Source organism: Xiphophorus couchianus, chromosome 9 (genome assembly GCF_001444195.1).
Source record: "Xiphophorus couchianus chromosome 9, X_couchianus-1.0, whole genome shotgun sequence".
Taxonomy (NCBI): Eukaryota; Metazoa; Chordata; class Actinopteri; order Cyprinodontiformes; family Poeciliidae; genus Xiphophorus; species Xiphophorus couchianus.
Genome location: NC_040236.1, coordinates 2,333,648 through 2,358,526, shown reverse-complemented (window position 1 = coordinate 2,358,526; position 24,879 = coordinate 2,333,648). Strand labels below are relative to the sequence as shown.

General features: G+C 39.8%; 1 protein-coding gene and 1 long non-coding RNA gene across 9 annotated transcripts in view; both read left to right on the top strand.

The window, feature by feature from the left end:
• Positions 1-24,879, top strand: part of ryr2a (ryanodine receptor 2a (cardiac)) — a 148,595-nt gene that overhangs the window by 53,740 nt on the left and 69,976 nt on the right. For all 8 annotated transcript variants that reach the window (XM_028027114.1, XM_028027112.1, XM_028027107.1 and 5 more), the window contains 15 exons: positions 283-442; positions 2,917-3,064; positions 5,346-5,449; positions 7,437-7,541; positions 9,109-9,283; positions 13,550-13,758; positions 16,539-16,709; positions 17,045-17,190; positions 17,339-17,453; positions 17,912-18,072; positions 19,578-19,737; positions 20,230-20,316; positions 21,132-21,263; positions 22,164-22,258; positions 22,351-22,526. In XM_028027114.1, coding sequence (XP_027882915.1) covers positions 283-442; positions 2,917-3,064; positions 5,346-5,449; positions 7,437-7,541; positions 9,109-9,283; positions 13,550-13,758; positions 16,539-16,709; positions 17,045-17,190; positions 17,339-17,453; positions 17,912-18,072; positions 19,578-19,737; positions 20,230-20,316; positions 21,132-21,263; positions 22,164-22,258; positions 22,351-22,526 — 2,144 coding nt within the window. The remainder of the gene's footprint in view (positions 1-282; positions 443-2,916; positions 3,065-5,345; positions 5,450-7,436; positions 7,542-9,108; positions 9,284-13,549; positions 13,759-16,538; positions 16,710-17,044; positions 17,191-17,338; positions 17,454-17,911; positions 18,073-19,577; positions 19,738-20,229; positions 20,317-21,131; positions 21,264-22,163; positions 22,259-22,350; positions 22,527-24,879) is intronic.
• On the top strand, positions 12,242-12,632 carry LOC114150613 (uncharacterized). Its single transcript, XR_003596789.1, has 3 exons — positions 12,242-12,268; positions 12,325-12,467; positions 12,522-12,632. It is a non-coding gene; the product is annotated as an uncharacterized LOC114150613 (long non-coding RNA).

Below are 24,879 nucleotides of genomic sequence, written 5' to 3'. Positions count from 1 at the left end.
AGTTGCTCTTTTAAATGCTAAATAGGAGAGTAACACAGTTAAACTCTGAGCCAGTAGTGCAACGAATGGGGGGGGAAGGGAAAATGGAGTGAGCATACTGACATACAGCCAAAGGAACATCTGATCATTCTAGTTTCATGTGATCAAACAAACCAGCTGAACACTTAGAGGATCAGATCAACAGTAATGTTCCACATTATTCAGAATAAAAAAATACCTCAGGCTCTTTTGTTACCAAGCAGCTTTGTCTGACAGTGTTGTCCTCCAACCCAATCTGTGCAGGTATGAGTTGTCCAGTGGCTACAAACCTGCTCCTCTGGACCTGGGTCACATCAAGCTGACTCCCACACAGGAAGCAATGGTGGACAAGCTGGCTGAAAATGCCCACAATGTTTGGGCAAGAGACCGAATCCGTCAGGGCTGGACATATGGAATCCAACAGGTGAGAGACCAACTTGTGGAGTTGGGCCTTCTCTGCCCATTTCAGCTATATATAGAAAAAATGATAACGTGTCAAACATGAAAAAACACAATAAGGCTTTGACATGATAAAACCACTTACATGATATAAAAAGACAAACTATTGTGCTTCCGTTCAAAAGCTTTTAATAATAAATATTTCCCACAGAATACTATAAATGCAGAGAAGATTTGAGCGATTTATCTGCAGTTTTGGATGAAGAAGCTGGACGTAGTGATGATGAAGCTGGTTCTACTGAAGGACTGAAGCCAGATTTATTTGAGCCAGATGGTTCAATGAAGAAGCAACGATGACTCCAAGGTGTCTGCTGAGCAAGAGTCCGTGTCTGTGTCTGCATGTTGTCTGCGTCCGAGGCTGCTGATTTAGCCTGATGCTAACTGATGATCCCTCTATGCAGTACAAGATTATAGCGAAGAAATATTATACAGTTATCAGAAGTAGAAAAATCAAACTCAAAATGTGGAAAAGGGAGGAACAGGAAGGCTGGTTATTGAATTCCATGATCAGAATATTAATTTGTTGGAACACACACAGAACTTGAAGCAGTTCCTTTTAAGTAACTGGATTATTTGAGTTAAACTAGGATTAAAGATAAAATCACTGAATGGTGATAAACAGATTTATGAGTATAACATAAATCTGTTTATCACCATTCAGTGATTTGGAGGCGACAGACGTCCTGCTCCAACCTTTCACCGTCTGACTCTTCCTCCCCAGAACCTCGGAGTCATCGTTGCTTCCTGAACTATTTGGCTCAAATAAATCTGGCTGCAGTCCTTCAGTAGAACCAGCTCCCTCTTCTGCATCTCTCCATCTAACCTCTTCCTCCAAATCTGCAGATCCTCACAACGACCCAGTTACATACAAAAACAGCAAAACTGCATTTAGAGTATTCTGTGAGAAATATTTATCATCAAAACTTTTGTATACACAGAATGGGAACACAATAGTTCTTCCTTCTATATCATGTAAGTGTTTTTATTGTGTCAGGGACACTTTAGAAGCCTTGTAGAACAAGATGGTTTTTAACAGGTTTTCTAAAGTGTAAAGTCAGTAAAGTGAAGCCGCAATGGAAAACAGCTCCAGAGTCTAAGAGCAACAGACTCCTAAATGTAGATTTTCACTTTGCGTGAGGAACAACAGAGAGATTCTGGCTGGTGGGATTGAAGGCTAAATGTTTTTGGTAAAAAGATGACTTAAATAGCTGGGCCATTTATTAATAGATTAGTTTAAATCAAACTCTAGTAGGAGCCAGAGGAAAGCACATAACACAGGTGATATGAGTGTGTTTCAATAGGTTTAGTAAGACATCTGGCTGCTTCGATCAACTAACTTGCGGGAGGGAAATTGATAATCTGTCCAGACTGATAAAAAACACATTTCAGTTTTCAAAAAATACTGACACAAATCCATAAATAATGTTTGCTAAATCTGCTCGAAAGAACAGCTCTTAAATAATTCTGAAATGAAAGAAACAGGAATAAAGATCTGAAATGAGTGGTTCATCTTTCTAATCAAAGAAGGAAATGACTCACTCACTGAGCCCCATCCTGAAAAGTAGAAGAGCTTGGATAAACATTAGATCTGATGTCCATTACCTTTTTTTTTTTTTTTCACATTTTTATAAAAATACATCTGAAACATGTTAGAGCAGAAACAATGCTGTTAATACTATCAAATTTGAGTGGAGAATGAGAGTGTGAGGAGTCCAAACTGTGGTGCCAGCTGTGCAGTGAGTCAGGATTCCTCCAGCAGCAGAACTGGGCTTTCTACAGCATCAGGTGACAACCAGTGAAGGAAATAACTAGGAGTGTGAAAACCAACCCTGCACTGAAATATCTTAAATAAAGTATTGTTTTAGGGTTGGACACCTGGAACACGGAGGAACATTTTAAACATTATTCACCAGTAGAGACATAGTCACATGCCTCTGTACTCGATGAGTAAATATGGAAGTCGAATGAGCCTAATCACCAACCTTCTAGTTGTTTTTTCTTTTTACCATATGCATTTTCAGGCCATTAACATATTGTCAACACCTTTTTCTCAACAAAGCCAATCGTGGTAAAATTTTGAGTCTGTTCATACTTTGTTGACTTTTTTACCTTTACATTCAAACTCCCCTGAATCCGATGGATCTATAAGCTCTTACATTGCATCTGGAATGTTTGATTTATCCCTTTGATGACTAATGTAATATTTCTTCAGCTCTGTTTACTGATTCTCCTCAGAAACTAATCCACTCCAGCCCCTCCTTTGGGAGGGATGTCTCACACATTGAAAACCTCTGCTGTGAGTCAGCAGTTTTCTCTCTCGGGTGACTGACTCACTTGAGAGGAACAATGTTTTATAATTAGCTGCCATTGCACTAAAGTGTTGTAAAAACATAACAGAATTTGTTATAGTTGACTGTCTTAACTTTTCTTCCTTGTCAGGATGTGAAGAACCGAAGAAACCCTCGCCTTGTTCCATACATGCTGCTTGATGAGAGAACCAAAAAGTCTAATAAAGACAGTCTGAGAGAGGCTGTTAGGACTTTATTGGGCTATGGATACAACCTAGAAGCTCCAGACCAGGATCATGGTACAATTCCCAGCTGATGCTAAATGTTTTCAAGCTCAATATTTTCAGTAAAAACATTTTAAAGCAAAATAAATTTCAAACTTAATCAGAAGTATAGCATATCAGAGGGAAAAATATTGTATATAACACAATATGGTAGTCTAGTCCCTCCGGGATGTTACAATGTTTTTTGTGTGATTGTTTCAGCCTAAAATGACTGATTTTACAGCATTTTTCCCAAAAGGTTGCAGTGAAAGTTGCTCATTTATATTTGGCATAATGTATAACCTTCCCAAAAATGACAAAATTTCAAGATGGTTAATATTTAAAGTGAAAAGAACACTGTCAAGTTGAAATAGAATCTTTAATAAAAATCTAATCATGTCCTAAGAAGTTGTCACAGTGCAAAGGAAGAATTCCATACTGGTCATTCAAGTTAATGTGAACTGTTCATATAGTAGAAGTAAAACCTATAGAACATCTCAAAATGGTTTTTACAACAGAAAATAGGCAAATGTTAGTGTTCAGGACAGGAGTGGGTAACTCCAGGCCTCCAGGGCCGGTGTGCTGCAGCTTTTAGATGTATCTCTGCTTCAACCAACCTGAGTCGAATAATGAGGTCATTAGCAGAACTGCACTTAGGAGGTTATTCAGTTATTTCACGTGTCAAACTCAAGGCCCAGGGGCCAAATCCGGCCCGCCATAACTTTTAATGTGGCTCTCTAGATTCTTGACTAAACACCAAGTGTGCTTAAATATTATATTATCTATCAAATCAATGCAGTTTTTATCTGCTTACTGCCAACTGCCAACATCAAGGAGAAGCTGCTGGTGTCCTTCTACAAGTGCTCCATAGAGAGCATACTGACCTACTGTATCTGCATATCGTATAACAGCAGCACTACGGCTCAAAGGAAAGCTCTCCAAAGGGTTGTGAATACAGCCCAAAAAATCATTGGCTGCCCTCTCCTCTCACTGGAGGACCTGCACAGTGACCGCTGTCTAAGAAAAGCACAACACATCACAAAGGACACTTCTCACCCCGGACCTTCTCTGTTCACACTGCTGCCTTCAGGCAGAAGATACAGAGCAATCAGAACCAGAACCAATCGTCTCAGAGACAGTTTCTACCCGATAGCAATAACAAAACTAAATGCAATCAAAAACAACCATTAATCATCATAAATGATGTATGTGAGAATGTGGTGTTCTTATTTATTGGTTTTTGGGTTTTTTTGTTTATTTTTTTTGCCAGTTGTTTGTTGATTCTTGCATTGTGTGTGAATTGTGAGACAGTTATTTTTTGTTTTTGGGCATGTGCACCGACTGATGGCACCTTTTGAATTTCGTTGTCCTTGTGACAATGACAATAAAGATTTATCTCTCTCAAATTATATCAATCATTCCCTCCAGTTTCTTGAGTTATTGTGGAAATTCACACAAAATCAGCAAATTTCTGCACTAAGGCATAATTTGGAGTTTATTGCAGATTTTGCTCAAAAACTTTCTTACTTGTACTGAACAGCTGCCTTTGCCTTAATTGATTAATCAGATTGCAGTCCATGATTTGTACAACAAAATACTAAAAAGTCGCATTTACCGTTATAAATAAGCCCAAATATTGCAAATATTTCCAAATTAGCACCACAAACACAAAATCCTGGAGGGACTGAAAAAATGTCCTATAATATTATTTATTTTTAAGAATTGATTGATATTTTAACAGTTTGTGAACAGGTTTTATCAATATATTCTGGCACAATTGGCCTATTAAGAGCATTCATGATCTTGATTTGGTCCAAAATGAAAATGAGTTCGACACCCCTGAGCTATTTCATTGAAGTGTGTTGGACCAGGGAGATGTCTAAGAGTTGCAGGATACTGGCCTTTGAGGACCAGGATTGCCAGCCCTGGTTCAGCATCATCCAGCTTACACAAGCATGTTTCACAAAAACAGGACAGTGAATTAAGATGGGATTTTCCAGATATCCTGGCTTAATTCGGTTAAGCCTTGGTTCGGTTTCACAAAAGCAATAGCACATGAGTTTCCAAGGTGATTTATCTTGTGCAGCTAGTGTGCTCCAGACAAGGCTAACAGCCAGGCTTAGATCATCCTTGTTCCTTACCTGTTCAGTCAGCAGTCACATCAATCAGAACCCAATTAGTTTTCTCATTGGTAACTTCCACTGTATTTTGTATAGAATATTTAACCTGAACTTTGTTCCACCATCGTGTAGTTATGAGACTGGTTGTTTAATTGCCTTCTTATTCAGTGTACCTCCTTCCTTTTCTAACTCTGCAGCTGCTCAGTCTGACGTCAGCAATGTGTCTGCAGAGAGATTTCGCATTTTCAGAGCAGAGAAGACCTACTGCGTTAACACTGGGAAGTGGTACTTTGAGCTGGAGGTAAGAGAGAATGATAGAATAATCAACACAGAAATTATATTGATGGTGAATCTTTTAATAACCAATAACTGAAACTGAGTATTTGGCTATTATTTCTGATAATCAGGTGGTGTCCTAAGTTGTGCTAAATCCTTATTTTAGTAAAGTAACTTAATGCTTGTGGGCATATTTACTATATAATTAGAATCAAAGCAATTAGGAATTTTGAAATTATAGATATTAAGGTTCCATGTCATAAAGGCCCATTTTGAGGACAGTGAAATTGAACTTTTAATCTTGGAAAAAAGGAAATTCTGATTTCTGAGTTCAAACAGAGGGCATTATAGCCCTGTTCAGTCTTGGTTTAATGGGCATCATAACTAATCTGTGCATCAGCACCACAAGCAAAATTTGTCCCTGATATCTGTTCATCTAATCTGTACAGAGTAACTGAATCTTAGCTTTGTGCTTTACGAGGAAATAAACCATGTAGCTCCTTCACTTGGAATCATTAAACACCACAGTAGAGCAACCGACAGTTCGCTGGAACAACTTCAGTAGTCAAGGTACATTGCACTGTGTAGAAATGACAATGTAACATGTAATCACAGCTTGATCAATCAGCACAAAAAAAAACATCTAACTGCATTTCAGAGATAAATTCACTCACGGGCCAAACAAACAAATATCCACAGGACTGTATAATTAGTTTAGATTAATTGTTTCGCAGTTGTTTACACATTTGTTTTTAGTTTCTAACAAGAGTCCTCATAGTAATGTTCTGGTTGAGGGGAGTCACTTCGGGTCAGTGGGGGTCCCTCAATGACTCTCAGGACGGATTGTGTGCAGCCCACAAAGTAACATGGATACAATGCTTTTAGACCTGTATTTACCGCCCAATCATCTAGAATGCATGTTAGTGACAGACAAGGGCGTAGGTTTGGTCTAAGTTTTGGTGGGACCTTACAACTTACTGACCCCTCCCCCCCCGACCATTTTTGACCAGTAGGGGGGTGGGGGGGCACCACATTGGCTTATAGCGCCCTCCCCCCAACCATAACCAGATCATACATCTTGTGTATACAACCAGATACAGTCATACTCAGCAGATCAGTTCAAGAACACTTTACTTTTTCCTTTTCAAAATTCAGCAAACATTACAAGTAAGATCAAAAGAAATATCCTCTGGATCTACTGATTATACAACAAACACAATTGCAGATAAGAACAAAAAATGACTTCTTGCACTTCAGGAAAAAGATCCAATTGTTGAGATATTATGCATTTAAGAGGAAAAAAGATTCATAAAATTGCTTGCTCTGCTGTCTGAACATCCTATGTGAAAAAATATTACATAATTAACAGACCTATTCTACCTCACATCAGTGCTGACCTTACTAAACACCGGAGTTTACAACAAATGCGTTGTGTGATAGATATCTAACTTATGGGTCCACTCACTGTACTTACAGCCGAGGTAGCGAAATAACTTCTAATGTCTGTCGTCCTTTTCTTTTTTGGTGGCGACATGGTCTCGGAGACTCATAATAAATGTCAAACTCAGAAGAAGACGCGTTCACTGTCAGCACCATGGACCAAGCTTCCGTTCCGCGTGTGGCCAGCTGGCCGCCGCCTGTTGCAGCTAATCAAAGAACGTAGATCCACGTTCTGTGAGCCAATAGCGGCATGGGTCGTCATAGTTCATAACAGCGAATTTTAAAATGAATGCTACCACTGCGTAGTATATTGAAATATTAAACTAATCAATGTAGATTTTCGTTTATTTATTTTGTTTTTGTTAAAAAATACATATGTTTTTTTTTTTTTTTTAAGTAATATGGCAAAAATTGGTCGGGACTATTTTATATCCCTTGAATATTGGTCGTGACAAGTCACGACCGTCCATACCCAAACCTACGCCCATGGTGACAGATGTGACCAAGACCTGTGACTTGAGCTTCACTTCTTCTGCACTGCATTCCTAGATTGTTCCTGCTGGTTTCTTTAGGTACTGACAGCTGGAGAAATGAGGGTGGGCTGGGCAAGGCCAGGCTGTCTACCAGACCAGGAGCTGGGATCTGATGACCAGGCCTTTGTCTTCGATGGTTTTAAGGTGATGGATGGATGGATGGATGGATGGATGGAAATTGAATTATTTACCAATTGAAGCAGTTGAATTAAGCTGGTTCAACTAATTTCTTTTTACAGTGTGCCGAAACTTGGGGACCAGGGAAAACCCCTTAAAGAACCTAGTGTAGTACCTACAGAAGCCTAAAAAATCCAAGCTCTTTTACTGTAGTGAGTAGGCCATGTTTTCACTGTGCTAACGTTCTTCAGCTCAGTACCTATTCCTTCAGCAGAAAATCTGTGAACAAGGAACTTATCTTTGCACTCAGTTCATCTTTGACTTCCAGCCCTGTGTCTTGTAATATCTTTACAACTTTCTCAATAGCGTTCCCCAGGAGAGAGATAGGCATTAAACACATAAAGACAGGTCAAGTGTATCATGTGTTGAAAGAGAACATGAAGTTACTGATAGCAGGAGCACTGCCAATCGCAGCTCCTTCAGGCAGGTATCTCAATTTTTTTGAAGATTAAATAGCAGAGTGAGGAAAAATTGTTAAAATGTCCTTCAACAGCCTACGCCAGTCATGGCACAGCTTCAGATGTAGTCTAGGATAATTTAAGCACTCTAACTATACGCTTTGTCAAAAAGAAAGGTTTTAAGCCCAGTCTTCAAAGTAGACATAGTGTCTGACTCTTGAGCTAAAACTGGGAGCTGGCTCCAAAGGAGAGGACCCTGATAACTACACCAGTCACATTTATCCTGTCACAAACATACAGTCTTTGCAGAATGACCCTTTGTTCAATAAATTATATTTTCTTGTTTTATTGTTTTCTTCAGTTGACATACTATTTATATTTTATCTACTTCTCTTCAGTTGGTTTTTGATCTTTTGAAGTGCTGTCTGAGTGGGTGATAAGTGTGAACCAGTCCAAAAATACCAGAGTTGTGCTAACTTATAACTCTGGTTCCTGGTCTGGTACCCTAGTTTGTCACTTTTTGAAGGACTAATTATTGCATCAGTTGGAATCAGCAGTTGAATGACGGCATGTGGTGTTAATCACCACTGGTCCAATCAGGGAGACCAGAAAACATTACAGAGTCCAACACTGTTTCGACAAACCTACACAAGAAGGCAGAATTCAATTTTAATGAACTCAGATTGATATAAACAGATGACATTACAATCTCCATTTATTTCTCCGGTTATCTTTTCCTTGAGGTTTCAGATAGGCTTTCAGACCATTGTTCTAGCCCCTGGAATGCATTTAGAGATGGTCCTTGGTGTCTTGATTGTAATATTTCTGACCATGAGGCTGGAAGGTATCAGAGGTAGCACCTCATTATCATCACATCACCTGATGTTGATGATAGGCAATTATGTATAATTGTGTAAATGTGGATGGCTGTTAGTCCTGTCTGTCTCTGTGTCACTCAGTGATGGACTACCAACTGGTCCAGGTTGTACTCCAGCTGTTGCTCAATGACCACTGGATAGGTACCATTCACCCGGTGATCTTGCAAGCGGTTTTAGACAATGGCTGGATGGAGGGCTGTCCAATCACAGACCTTCCTAGAAAGCACTGATATGTGTGTGTATTTGTGTGTTTTGCAGGTCCAGCGCTGGCATCAGGGCAATGAGCACTTTGGCCGTGCCTGGCAGACTGGTGATGTAGTGGGCTGCATGGTGGATCTGAACGAGCACACAATGATGTTCACTATGAATGGAGAAGTGCTGCTGGATGATTCTGGATCTGAGCTGGCCTTCAAGGATTTTGAAGTTGCTGAAGGTAAATGTGCTTGAAGCTAACACTGAATCTAATTCATTTCCATTGTGACAGAAAGACACAGTGGTTTAAAACTAACTTTGGTTTGATGTCTCTTAGTGGCCAGGTTTCTGATGTAATATGCATAGTACTGTGACTTCCTGAATGAGTTGTCCATATGCACTTTAAGTAATAGACATGATGCCGGCTCCACCCCCATATTTGACGTAGAGTAATCCTCCCCCAATTATTCCAGGGCATTTGTCAGCAACTGACCAATCGGTGTCACAAGTACACACCCCTTATCAAGTGGAACTGACCTCACAATATTGACAGTGTTCATCATAGCAAACTTGCTGCGGTCAGAGAGATTTTGAAGAAAATAATAAATAATCATGGTCTAAGCCAGGGGTGGGCAATCCTGGTCCTCGAGGGCCGGTGTCCTGCAACTCTTGACTGTCTCCCTGGTCCAACACACTTGAATCCAATAGTTGAATTGCCTCCTAAGTGCAGTCAAGTTCTCCAGAGTCCTGTTAATGACCTCATTATTTGACTCAGGTGTGTTGAAGTAGAGATACATCTAAAAGTTGCAGGAGACCGGCCCTCGAGGACCAGGATTGCCCACCCCTGGTCTAAGCTGTCGGTGAGGAATGTACAATCCCGACAGCCGTTACCCAGAACATTTAGAGGGCGGAATACAGTTTATTACATTTCCAAAACCAAAAAGGAGTCTGGAATAACACAAGAAATGGATCACGGCCTGCAGCCCACCTCATGTCCCGTTGAATGAAACCGATGGACGGAGCTACCATGTTAGTGAGCAAAAAGGTAACAGGTAGTAAACATCCCATTTTTTTGCCATAACGACACTTACTGATAGTCAAATCAAGCCCTGTACCAGTTAACTAGGCAAATAAATAAACACACCTCAATAAAGAAAACTATACCTAGATATCCTGTTTGTCTTGAATGGTGCTTTAATCTAGACAATGTCATATATATATTGCTCTACTTCCACATGGGGGCGGAGCCGGCGACATGTCAATTGTGGATGACTGGCCTGGACAATGTGGACAATGGTCATTTATTGGAGTCCCAAAGACTTAGAAAGGCCTTTGTAATATGACTTTGAATTAGGTTAGCTTATGTCATGTTTTCAAACAAGTTCTGTTTAAGTGATTTCTTGATCCACAGGTCTGATTGTAATCCTTCCGTGGTGTGATTTAGAAAAATTCTGTCAAAAAATGCTGTTAATCACATTTATCCATGGTTTAATAAGGGGGGACAGGGGTAACCTTTTATTTCATTTCCTTTTGGGATCAATAAAGTATTTTTGAATTTTGAATTTTTTGAATTTTCACAAAGGGTCAGGTCGGTTTAGATAGGTTTTTTTCTCTTGATAAATACAATCACCATTTAGAAACTGCCTTTTTAATTACTCTGGTTATCTTTGTCAGAATATTAATTTGATTTCAAAATATTTAATTATGTTTTTCTGATGAACATTTAGAAAAAGTTAGTTTTTGATAGTTGTGCTTTTCTTCTGTGTTCGAAAGTAATTAGACTAAATGCTATATGCATCCAAATACTAAAGCTTTATTTCCCTTTTTCTTTTCTGGAACCAGAGTTGTATAATTTGTGTATATATTATTTATTTCAAATATTTGATGCACTGTAATTGGTAATTTTGTGAAGTAGGAGAAATAGGTACTGCGGTGGGACATGTTTTCTCTCATACACACTTCTATAGACTCATACATACACACTTAGAAGACTAAATTAGCCCATATAGATTATTAAAATATCGGACATGTACAATTTTTCTCACACTACTACGGACTCACACACACACACACACTTAAAACTGCTCATATACACTATTAAAATATCACACATACACGCCTACATACCATTTAAAGCATACAGACATACTTGACTGAATGAGAAGTCAGAAATGTATGTGCGTGTGAACTAATACTAGACTGAATGAATGGGTGTACATGTACGTATGTGTATGAGAGGCTCGCACTCGTCTGTGTGAGAGGTGTCATGGAAGAGGCTGGACATAATTTGGAGATGCATTGCACATGCGTAGATCCCACACTGAGCAACATTGGCACGACCAATAGGTGACAGTGTTACAGGGGAATTATCAACCAATGACAGTGAGCTTTAGAGATTGTAATTAGCCATGAACAGTCCTATAGTGTTCTTTAGACAATAGGACAAGCAATTTTTCATAGTATTTTCTCATCACTGGATCTAACAAGCAGCTGACCTGTGCCTTAAACTAAAGAGCTCCTATGACCACTGATGTGTCTGTGCTATATTTTCGAAAGGTAGCACCGACTGATAGACATAGATGTCTAGATGCGCTACGGTAGGAGAATTTGACTAGGTAGCACAGATAGTCAGAACATCATAGGAAATCTTTCTCTTAAGGCACAGGTCACACTATTCATTAGATTTGGCGATGACAAAATACTATTTGTCATGAACTGCGGTGTGGATGTGTGGTGAGGGAGACGCGATGGAACCAGGTTAGATGAATAATGAGGAGTTAATGAATAAAAATCCCAAAACAGTCCACAAACACCGGGCAGCACGGCCGAGCGGAAGCCAGGGCTCGACGCCGGTAGCAACCAGTTACACGAAGGACTAGACGACAGAGACGACACATACAACCAAGCCAAATGAGACGAGGACCCGACAAAGACACAAAGGTGACATTAAATACACAGGGGGTAATCAGGGAATGAGAAACACCTGGGGGTAATCGAGGGGAGAACAGGACAACACGGAGGCACAGAGACACAGAAAACTCGAAATAAACACACAGAAAAACACAGAACATGACAGTACCCCCACCCTCAAGGACAGCTACCAGACACCCAAAAACAAAAACACAACAAGGGTGGGCAGAGGGGTGCTGGACGGGGGGCCAGAGTCCAAAACAACAAAAAACTACCCACAAGGTGGGCGGAGGCAAAGGAGGCGGGATCCACGGAGGTGGTCCGGCGGTCGCCCGCGGCACTGGAGGCAGGAACCACGGAGGTGGTCCGGAGGTGGTCCGGCGGTCGCCCGCGGTGCTGGAGGTGGCGACGAAGAGTCTCTGGGACCGCCCTGAGGCGGCGACTACGAGTCTCTGGTGCTGCCCTGAGGCGACGACGAACACTGAGAGGCGGGGTCTCGGGAGGAGCACTGAGAGGTGGGGTCTCGGGAGGAGCACTAGGAGGTGGGGTCTCGGGAGGAGCACTAGGAGGCGGGGTCTCGGGAGGAGGGACGGAACTAGGGGGCTCTGGAGGAACTCTGGGGGAGTCAGGTGGGGCCGAGAACCCACTAACTGGGACCGCCTGTCGGCTTGGAGCAGTCTCTAGAGCGCGGGCATGAGGCTCGGGAAAGCTGGCAGGTGCGCCGGCTGAATCGGGCTCGGGTACGGCGGTGGTCGGACTAGAAGGACTAGACGATGGAGACGACACATACAACCAAGCCAAATGAGACAAGGACCTGACAAAGACACAGACACACAGGTGATACTAAATACACAGGGGGTAATCAGGGAATGAGAAACACCTGGGGGTAATTGAGGGGCGAACAGGACAACACGGAGGCACAGAGACACAGAAAACTCGAAATAAACACACAGAAAAACACGGAACATGACACTATTAAAAATGGTGAATGCTTGTCTTATTCTGTCCTTTCTCAAATTACACATTTTGCCAAAGTTGCTCAGTCTGGAATCCACGGATTCATGATGCCATCTGCAAAATTATGCCCTGTCTTTTCCATGAAACTTCTCTCTCAGACAAGTATGTGTATCTCATTCATATACATGTAATGTCATTCATTCAGTCTTTGATCAGTTAATTTGTATCAATGACCTGCCGGCGACGTGTTTGTTTCTTTTAGGTATTATTTTGTTTTGCATATCAACCAGTCACAGTTCCTAGAAGACAGCATCACAACTAGCAATTGCTTCAACCACACAAACAGAAAGACAGAGCTACTGACTGGATCATTCTGAAGCTGGGACTCCTTGCCAGGAATGTTTAGGCTAAGTTGGGAGCTCTCCGAGAGGACTTAGGCAATCTTTGAGAATACGGACCCAGAAGTCCAGATATTTAACCTGTTTAACAGGTCATAAACCTCTCTGTAGTTTCTGTGTAAATCTGTTTTTTTTGATGCAGTGAAGACAACATCTTACTGAGTTTGACAGATCAAACCGTTTGTGGTATTACAAAATAAAATGGGCACCATGGGTAACTTTAGTGCTTATGTCTGTCCCAGGCTTCATCCCAGTCTGCAGTCTGGGAATGTGTCAGGTTGGGAGGATGGATTTTGGTAAAGATGTCAGCACTCTGAAGTACTTCACCATCTGTGGCCTGCAGGAAGGCTATGAGCCATTCGCCGTCAATATGAACCGAGATGTAACCATGTGGCTCAGCAAGAGGCTGCCTCAGTTTGTGCCTGTTCCCCCCAACCACCAACACATTGAGGTAAGCAGAGCTACACACTGTGATATTGTAGACAGGACAATCAAGTGGTTACCAAACAATACTTTTGTTTGGGCTTTGAACATCAGCCGTAGTTTGATGTTTTTAGGAATCCTGCTGACCCAGTTTTGCCGATTGCTAAATGTTGTGTTAAGTCTTGTGGCTGTAGGTGGAGGAAGGGTAGTCGTTTAATAGCCAAAAAGAATCAGGATTTCTTAGCCTTGGACTTTACACAACAAACATTCTACATCGGTGTTTGTGAACCTCATGTGTGTGCCAGGGGTGACATTAACAGAATATATTTTTGTACTAGACCGTCTGGGATTTTTTTTAAATGACGCAAAAAAATTTAGACTAAGACACTGACATGTACAATACTTATTTTTCCTACTGTACTTGATAAGCTGTGGTCCACTGAGTTTGATGTCCAAATCTTTTGTCTAGCAGACTAATATAATGAATTCAAAAGTACAACTTTTTATTTTACGCAATTAAAACTTGTTTTATCTGTTTACCAATTAACAAACATGCAATATTTAAATGAAAGAAAATACTCAACTATTTAAATAAACAATTTGTACACAATTGAAAACCTGAAGTACTTAAATTCTCACGTTTGTTTAATTAAAGGGAAGATACAATTTCCTTATTTCAGGCTTTGTGTCACTCTTTTTCTGGAAATTCATGCTGTACTATCAACTTTTATGAGTGGATGCAGCCATGTCTGCTTCAGAATTCATGTTTTTTCATGTTTGTTGCAATATTTTCTGCACAGTTAATATTAAACAAAATATATTTAATGAAAAAAAGATTGTTTTGTACCCAACACTTTCTACTAAGATTTACATTTAGAAAGTTATAAAAAGTGTCCATCTGCATCAACACTTTGTGTGCTGGTGGGCTGGGTACTATTCCTGAATTGAAGCCTAAGGCCACATAATAAAATCATTTCACAAACCCTAACCCACCCCCACCTCGGGTCATTGGCTTAAACCTTAAACCTAACCCTAACCCTTAATGTGAAGTCATTTTATTTTAACCCTTGTGTTGTCTTGCGGGTCAAAAGTGACCCACTAGCTGCTAGATGGGTATTTTTTCTACAGCTAAACATGCTAGCATGTTTAGCTGTAGAAAAAATACCCTAAACCATCTTTTTCCGACTTAAAATTGTATGACTTTTTCGAAATTGACCCCGTCATTAGAAAAAGTAATACTTTGTCTTTGTTTATATTTCCATGTGGGCTGTACACCACTAGGGTAAAAGGATTGTCTTATGGGTCATTTTGGACCTGTGAATTGTAAAACCATTTAAACACCAGAAAAAGAGTTCAAAGCCCACACAGAAACTCTCTCTAATACACCCCCACACACACCCCCACCACCCCTCCCCCCACACACACATATACACACATATCAAAGAAACTGGATTGATATACAAATTGAACTTGCATTTGACCTGCACCTGCATGATCAACCAGGAGCTAATCCCGCACATCACACAAGTTCCCAAACACAACAGAAAACTGTATCAAACATAATGAAAACAAATTAGGTATAGAGGACATGAAGGTCTGCTGAATCTGAGTACCCCTAGTTGTTCCTTGCTGATGCCATGAGTAGACGTTTCACTGCCCAACAGGTCCTACATTGTATGTTTGCACATATTGTCCTACATGGAATCGTCGATCGCCACTTCCTCTGATAGTTCAACATAAGTTGAACATCTTATGTTAAACAAATTCTTGTGCTGAAGATGTCCAACGTAGGAGTGTCTTCATATGGTGAAGAATATCTTCAAGATGTTGAACATTTTGTGTTCAACGTGGGATGTTCTTCATCTTATGTTTGACGTGGGGAGTTAAGCATAGGATGTTCTTTGTCTTATGTTGAAGATGTTCAACATAAGTGCATCTTTATAAGATGAAGAACATCTCCATCTCATGGGGATGTTCTTCATCTTAAGTTCAAAGTGGGGAGCGTTCACACTGCAGCCTCAAGTGACCCAATTAAATTTGTTTTGACGTAACGGGACCTGTACCTGATCTTTTCATGACTGTCTGAACAACACAGGTCGGATTCTTTCTGAATTTGACCCAGGCCACTTGGATATCCGATATGTATCCGATTCAAACCTAATGTGCAGGTCGCATTCATTCTAATTCACTCTAAGCATCCTGATACGCATAAGCGGGAAGAAACACAACAACCATGAAGGACTATAATGAGGATTAAGTTTTTAATATGCTGCTCCGGTTGGACAACAACTTCAAATGTGTTAGCTATGCTCCACCGTTAGCATCCATGCTTACTTCTGCAAACACTAAGCACTTCTTTTTCTGGCGGTTGGGAAAACACTGAGCACATTGATGTTATTGCGCCCTCTACTGCGCATGCGGGACACTTTCAGGTCGTTTGCCCATTCACACTGCAGAACACACACTGTCCTACATGTTTTAGAGGTTTCCCTGCTTTATTGTGCCTGATTCAACTGATTGCCGTTCAACAAACGCCTGTTAATCAGTCATCAATTGAAATCAGCTGAACTGAAGCAAGAAAATGCCTAAAACATGCAGGGCAGTGTGCCTTGAGGACCAGGGTTGGGAAACGCTGACATACAGGTTGCATATATTTGGAAGTGTGAACGGCCACAGCAAAAAATATCAGGCTGAAGTGTGAACACATAAGTTGTAAAGTGTTTTCAATGCAAATAAATATTGAAACTGTTGAATTAACTTTGCAAAGATAATTCCAAGCTGTTTTCAGCATAAACTTTTGTGTTCCAGGTGACCAGGATGGATGGAACAGTGGAGTCGTGTCCCTGCCTTAAGGTCACCCAGAGGTCATTTGGTTCCCAGAACAGTTACAATGACATCACTTTCTACAGGCTGAGCATGCCTATAGAGTGCGCTGAATCCAGATCCCCGTCTTATGGCAGCCTGTTCTCACCGAAGAGGGTAACAGATACGACCATTAGATCAGCCTTGCCTTCCACCGATCAAGACCTGCTGCCATCATGACTCATCATAGTTGTTCTACATCATCATTGATCATCAACTAACAATATTTTGCTTAACATGTAAATTTGCCTTATGCATTAGCTTCTTTTTTGCAAAATTCCCAACTCTGATAAAGGAACACATCATAAATTTAGTTTAAACAGCTCTATGAAGAACTATTGGTATTGGACATTTCACCTCACCATCAATAGACAATATTTATATTATTCCTGTAAACTGGTTCTGCGTCTAATTTCAACCAGCCCTGATCTGTTGTCTCTCTCTCTCTGTAGGAGCTGGAGGATTTTGAAACTGTGTCAGACTTTGAAGTCTTGTTGAAGTCATCTCATGGTCCCAATGGTCCCAGTGGACATGACAGAGATGAATTCAACAACCACAAAGACTACACCCAGGAGAAGCCTTCCAAGCTAAAGCAACGGTAGCCTGCCTTGTCTTCAAATGTTATTATCCTTCAGATGATTAAAATTTTACAATTTTAATCGGACTCATTTTAGAGACAGGAACTTTGTTCCTGTCTTTGTGTGAGGAATGAAATGGAAACTGAAGCCAGTGATGTGATTTGTCAGGTTCACACTGAAGAAAAACAAGCCAGACAACAGCTGTCCATCATCTGCTCGCCTATCAGAGGAAGTGGCGGTCGACGACAGAGAGGGCTATGAAGTCCTAATGCAAGCTTCTACTGTAAGACGACCAGACCTGCTTCTTCCTATCAGCAATGGCCTTATGATTCAAATGCAATCAGAGATGTACACACTGCAAGAACGCTCCAAATAGCTACCCCATAGCTCTACTGCATATCTGCTAGATGCAATACCATAGAATAGCAATGTTCCCACTTTACATTTTAAGACAGTAGCACACACTTTGATCACTAGATGAGCCCAGCTTCCTCAGATCTTTTGGACAGGAACATCCTGCCTCATAATTATCCTTCTCATATGCCAAAAAATCCACACAGGCACACTGCTGCAACTGTGACTCAAATACTGCAGCAATGACCCAAGAAGACAGTGATTTAATCCCAGTTACATAACTGAGATGACTTCAGTGATCAGTGTGGTCTGTTGTGGATTGTTGTTTTGAGGCTGTTAAATGACAGTAGGTAAAGCTGAGCTGACTGAGCCTCTCTGCCTGTGCAGTACTACTACTCAGTGCGGATCTTCCCTGGTCAGGAGCCCAGCAGTGTGTGGGTCGGCTGGGTTACCTCTGACTTTCATCAGTATGACCCAAGCTTTGAGCTGAGCAAAGTCCGAACTGTCACCGTTACCCTGGGAGATGAGAAAGGAAAGGTTCATGAGAGGTTAGTAAAGTCACAGATTTGTTGTAAAAGTAGCTCTGTTCTCCTGTCTCTAATAACACCACCTCATCTATATACGTTTTATCAAGTCTAAATATGTCATACAAGCACTGTGCATGGAAATCATTAAAAAAGTTTAATATTTACATGTTGTTTCAGAAAGTTAAACTCATGTTATACAAATTTAAATATGCAGCTTAAAATATTTCAAACTTATATTTTTCCTTGTGAAGCCTGCCCAAATTCTTGAATGGATTTTTTTACAATCTTGTTGCTGTTTACCTCTCACACTTTTTCCTTCCACTCAACTAATTATGACCTAGTTGTAACAAATACTTAGATTTTTGGGGAAACTAAAGTTTTTACTGCCTATAAGTCTTGAACATCAAAACTACAAGAACTAAAGGCTTAAAATAATGAATCTCTAATGAATCTATATTATTAAAGTTTTATTTTCTGAACTGAAAGAAAAAATACATTTATCTTTTTATGATATTGTAATGTTTTGAGCTGCTCTTTTAGGAGCACACAATATATGAGAATACAATATAGATAACAACCTATAAGAGTTCTATCCGTTTTATAGTTTATGATGTCTAGAATATACATATCTATGAAAGTTTTTTATTTAAATTTTCCTCAGCTATTGGCTTTGTTGGCTTTTTGCATGTTTACACTGGTTTAGTTTAGTTTACACTGTTTAGTTGTTTAGTTTAATGTGCAGAGAATGGAAAGGGGACATGCAAAGTCCCAGGATGAGGAATTGTCATTGACAACTAATAACCTGCATATGGGATACCAGGTTGGTCTCTACACTGGTTTCTCAGGTGTGTGTTTACAGCTGTTTATATTCAGCATGTGAGCCTAGATATTTTGGCTGAAGCACCTAGATTCTCCATCCATGGTCTTTTCATCAGAACACAGCAAGAAAAGAGTCAATGACTGCATAGGCTGGTCTTCTGATCTCATTATAAATAGTTTGTCTCATGGTTTTAATGCTTCTGACCCACATGTAAGTAATGTTTTAAAGAGAGAAAACATGAGCCTTAAAAGTTGTATTTTAACATTTATTTTAAAACCGGCTATAAGGAGTTTTCATAGATTTCCTTTAAGCTTTGTAAGAATTATGTTTGAAAGCTTGTGTTGCTTATAATTTTTGTGTCATTATTGTAATAACAAAAAATAATGAAATTAATATTTTAGAGACTACTTGATGAATGACTAATCTCTGGTCCTCAGTCAGGCTCTACTCAGTCTCAGTGTTTATAATCTTCTATCTTTCCCAACAGCTGGATGTTGTGTACAGCTAGGATGTGTTTCAATATTTGTATAAAAATGTGTTCTGTGTTTTGTTCATTTAGTGATAATGAATACACTTAAGTCATTCAGAAATAAGAAGAACTAGAATTTTAGTTCCTCTATACATTTGTCTGTTTCGGATTGTTGGTGGCGGGGGGTTTAATCCTGATGTTAATCTAAAAATTTCTGTCCTACTAAATGTCCTGCAGCATAAAACGCAGTAACTGCTACATGATGTGGGCTGGAGAAAGCAGCAGCCCAGGACAGGGCAGGAACAATAACGGCCTGGAGATCGGCTGCCTGGTGGACACAACAAACGGTCTGCTGTCCTTCACAGCCAATGGGAAAGAGCTCAGCATGTATTACCAGGTACACACTGCAACCACAGTTCCTTCAACCAAATGTGTCTGCACTTTTTCAAATTTTTTCCACATCAAAAAGTTATTTTAGTGGCATTGGCTGTCTTTTTACTGTATAGTGAACACACATGTTGGTTAGCAACACGCTACATGTCGGAGGCAATGTTATGTCTTTTACAGTCACATATTGCCATTTTATAGCACAATCAGGTAATTGTGTTACCTTCAGTTGTTTATAAAAATGCTGCATATAAAAAACAACTTAAAATAAAATTGACTTTGCAATTTGACGCCTTGAAAATTCACAACCACTTCATGTCAAAGGACAGGAATTCACCTTCAACAAATAGAGGTTGAGGATTGTTTTCACTTTTATCATAATTTTTTGTAGTACGTGTGGATGTGTGTATAAATAAATAACAATAAAAAAAAGGCAGACAATGTGCCGGTTTGAATGCTCTAGAACCTGAATGGTCAGGAAAGCTTTGTCCTCTGTTAACAGGTGGAGCCCAGTACAAAACTGTTTCCAGCTGTTTTTGCCAAGGCCACCAGTCCCAACGTCTTCCAGTTTGAACTTGGCCGGATTAAGGTATGTGGGAATCCACATGGGCACAATCTGCAGGATGAATCCTTTTCAACTTTTAGGAGTGTATTAATTGTCTTGCTGTTGCGAAACATCCCCTTATCATGATGCTGCCACCACCATGTTTAACTGTAAGGATGGTGAAACTTCATCTAAACGTGACTCCTGGCACAGAGTTCAGTCTTTGTCTCATTAGACCAGAGAATCTTGTCAGGAGTGTCACTTTAGCAGAAAGACTTCCTAAGGAGGTGGAAGGAAGAAATGTGTCTGTTTTTTTGCCGGCAAACTTTTAATAATTTTTTTTCTTTTTTTTCTTGCCTGTCTTTGGGTTAGTGATGATGCACAGAAAAATCAGCTAAAATGTAGTGACTGTAAAGGGTGACACAGAGGTTAAACCCTCCTGAATATAAAACTTGGTGACACAAACGCTTTTCTGTTAAACATGCATCATTTTGAACTTTTTCTCCCACAGAGCATAATTTAGAAAGTATGAAGTGTATAACTTCTGGTTTATTAGCACTGATCCATTTTGAATGTAACTGCATCTGGATCTTTGTGGTTGGATCAACCAGTAAATAAAAGTCAAAACATTCTAGTTTTTTGTGCTTGTTGGTTGAAATAGTTGTTTTTAGAAAATATTGTTACTTTAGAAAATGGTGACTAATGACAAAACCTCTAATTCTGATAAAAGTATAGAATTTTTTTCTTCATATACAGTACATCAGCATTGCCCAGGAAACATAACAGAACTTTTTTTTTGTTCAAGATGAAGGTGTGATGTGTTAATGCAGTTGTCCCACTTTATGTGTGTGTCGTGGCAGAATGTGATGCCTCTGTCAGCTGGTTTGTTTAAAAGTGAGAGGAAGAACCCAGCTCCCCAGTGTCCCCCGCGCCTCCATGTCCAGTTTCTCACTCCAGTGTTATGGAGCCGTGTTCCCAATCACTTCCTCAAGGTATGTCGAGGAGATGGCCCTTGCAGATTTTTTGTCAGATCAGATTTTTGAAATAATATGCTAAATTCTAATGTAATCTGTATATATTTTACAATAAATTAAGCTGTATTTGAGAAGGTTTTCATTCTCAGAATATGTCATTTTGATTTCTTGGTTTTCTTCTTTTGTATCTGAAATAATATCTACCACAGTTACCATTGGCATAAAAAAAATAAAGTTATTGAAGGAAAGAAATCGAATTGCTCTGACACAATTTGATTCTTTGACTTTTTATACCAAAAGTTATAGCTATGGTTTTACTTTGAGCTGAACAGTTTGCTTAAGAAAAAATTAAATATAATTAATACCAAGTTTTCAAACCTGCTGTAGATCCTACAGAGGAGCCAATAGAACGACGCAAACAAAAAGAGGCTGAGATTCTCTGTAGGGTGACTGGGCTCTGCCTGTGAGACAGGACAGTCCCTCCGGATGGATGGATAATTCAGTCACTAAACCATGTTTACAGTCAGTCAATGATTCTGACCTTTTTGGAACAGACATCCCATAAGTGAAGAGATGTTACAAACTGATGGCTCCTGAGGTTCCAGCTCAGGGTCCCATGCTGCTTTGGGGCCCCAGGGTCCTGACTGTTTGACTGGTTGTTGAGTACATTTGGCTGACCTGAGTTTTCCTGGACTTGATGATGTAGGAGTGCCTGGCTCCCTTCTGTGATTGTTCTACACAATCACAGCAGCGGGGGGGCTTGTCCTGTGTTGGACTTGGCAGAATTTGACAGGACTGTTTGGTGTTTGCTTTTTCAGGTGTTTATTAAAAAGGCAACACCTACAATCTGAGATGTTTTGTTTGACTTCCTTTTAATTCACAATGTCAAGCTTGAATAGTTTTGTCTTGTTTGTCTAGGTTTCAGCTTCCAGAGTGAATGATCGACATGGCTGGCAGGTCCAGTGTAGCGATCCCCTGCAGTTCATGTCTCTCCACATACCTGAGGAGAACAGGTGGATAGCCCTTATCTAGAGAGCCACACTGGGATGTCAGTCCAGTCCCAGTCTGTCAGTGCTGATGCAGGTGAATTGTGTTTGCCTCCCAGGTCGGTGGATATCCTGGAGCTGTCAGAGCAGAAGGACTTATTAAAGTTTCACTACCACACACTCAGACTGTACTCCGCAATCTGCGCCTTGGGGAACAATAGAGTGGCTCATGCTCTATGCTCTCACATCGATGAGGCCCAGCTCCTACAGGCTATAGAGAACAAGTACATGCCAGGTAACACACACAGCACGTAGCAGACAGTCTGCGCCTGGAAGTTGTCTGCTGCCCTTCTTATGCCTCAGTGCTGCCTTTGAGCAACATTTCACACAATATGAGATTCACTACCACCCTACATGTTTGCAGTTTTTCTAGATGTTGGCTGAGAATCGACATTATTTATCTTGGAAGTAAAACACAATTTGGTGAACCTTTCTGAAAGCTGGACACCATATTAATACTAGAGGAGGGGCTAGCGGATTAATTACACTTCATGCAATTAATAGCAGTAAGTCAAAAACCATATATCAACAAAAAAAGCAACATTTTCGAATTTAAAAAATCCTTTTTGCTCCTACGTTATTGAACAGAAAATATGACCTCAGAGATATTTATTATTAATCTGTTCTAAAGATTCTTTAACTGTCAAATTGGTGCAAAGTGTTATTCCAGCCATTCAGTCCTTGCTATCATCAGTGTGAATAGCTTTGCTGATAGGCTAACTGCTTTTAGCACATCTTGAACATAACAATAGTCTTCTCCAATGCCCAATCAGATCGGTTTAGAAGTAGAATTGATCCCCCAGTGGGCCGTGGTCCATCACCGCTTTTCGTGGATACCGCTTCTATTAGAAAATGTGATTAAGTGTGTTAAAATGTTTAACCCGTTAACTTTGAGTTATTCATTACATTCATCTTAGCACATTAAAGCCCCGGCTCTACTTAAAACAGCATCCTAAAGCTGAATCCATTCTGAACATTTAACACGGCTTCTCTCTGATAAGTCATCATTTGGTGAACAATTAGTTCTCTCAAACATAAGTGTGCTACAGCTTACACACAGACACTACATCATCTGTTCACTTCCAAACAGATGGCTGGAACGAGAGAGCTTATTTTAATGTCTGTGTTAAAAAAACAGTCATGTTCAGGTCAAAGTTCACACAACACAGTAACGGTACTCATGATTGTTTTTATTTTGTTTTTATGTTTTTTGTTTTTTTTTAATAGAACGAATAACCTCAATAGAAATCAAATAACCAAATGGGGAACAGACAAGCAAAACAAACATAAACTAACAAGCAAACATGTAGGTATACATTAAAAAGGGTACATTCAAAACAAAACACACAACATAGTCAATTGGTGTCACAACAAAAATTAAATATGTGAGTTAGGATATGCTTTTTTCTTTTGATCTTGGCAGTTATTTTCTAATTTGAATTATTTTTCTATTCTCTAATTAATCTATCATCACAAATATTTTGAAAAAACTTGTTTAAGGGAGGAAAGAATAAAAGGAGGCAATAAGTAAATAAAAGGATAGGCCAGAACAAATAATAAATAAAGGATAAGGATGAAACACTACAAGTCCTATTATTTGTCTCTCTCAATTCCCTCCTTTCCCCTGGTCCTTGCCTCCGCCATGGCATTAATTCACCAACCATGAAATGTCACGTGGAAATGTGGAATATATTTTATTGAAATATTCAAGTTGGTTTTTATGTATTGCTGATTGTTGCTCCATTGATATCTTTTGTGTAACTAGGTCTAGTCATTATGAGGCACTGATTTTTTTCCTATTTTTCCAGTTAAGCAGTATTGTTTTCTTGGCGATAGTCAGGGCCACAAGCAGTGGGGTGTGGGTCTATTTGGAGTTTATGTTCAGTTTATCTAGATTACCAAGTAAGCAGACAGAGGGGGACGGTGGGATGTTGTGGCCAGAGATTTGAGACAGTTCGGTGATTGTTTCTTTCCAGAAGTTTTGTATTGGTGGACAGAGCCGGAATGTGTGGAGGTGGTCGTCAGTTGCATTAAGTGTACAGTGTGTGCAAATGTCTGATTCTGTAAATCCCATGACGTGCATCCTGTGCTGTGTGAGGTGTGTCCTATGGATTATTTTATATTGTATCAACTATTTTGGTGTGGTTGGTGTGGTTTTCATTTTCATGAAAATTAAAATGAATGATTTTCATTTTCATTTTATTGAAAATGAAAATCAATAAAATAAAAAACTCCATATTCTCATCCACAACTCAAATGCCCATATGAAATAATCCAGATTTCACTGCAAATAAATCACCCGTCTGGAACTAAATGGAAGGAAAAAGGCATCACATACCTCCACCACATCTTTGATGGTCATAACTTCCTAACATTGCAACAGCTCATTAATAAATACAACATTGACAGGAAACAGTTTCTTCAATATAATCAATTAAAGCAAGCCATCAAATCAAAAATAGACATCAATAACTTTCACCTAGGGCAATCAAACCTACTCAATAGCATCAATAAAATCGCAAAGTCTCCAAAAACACTCTCAAAACTATATAAACTAATATCTTCAACCAATAATGCACCTCAAATTC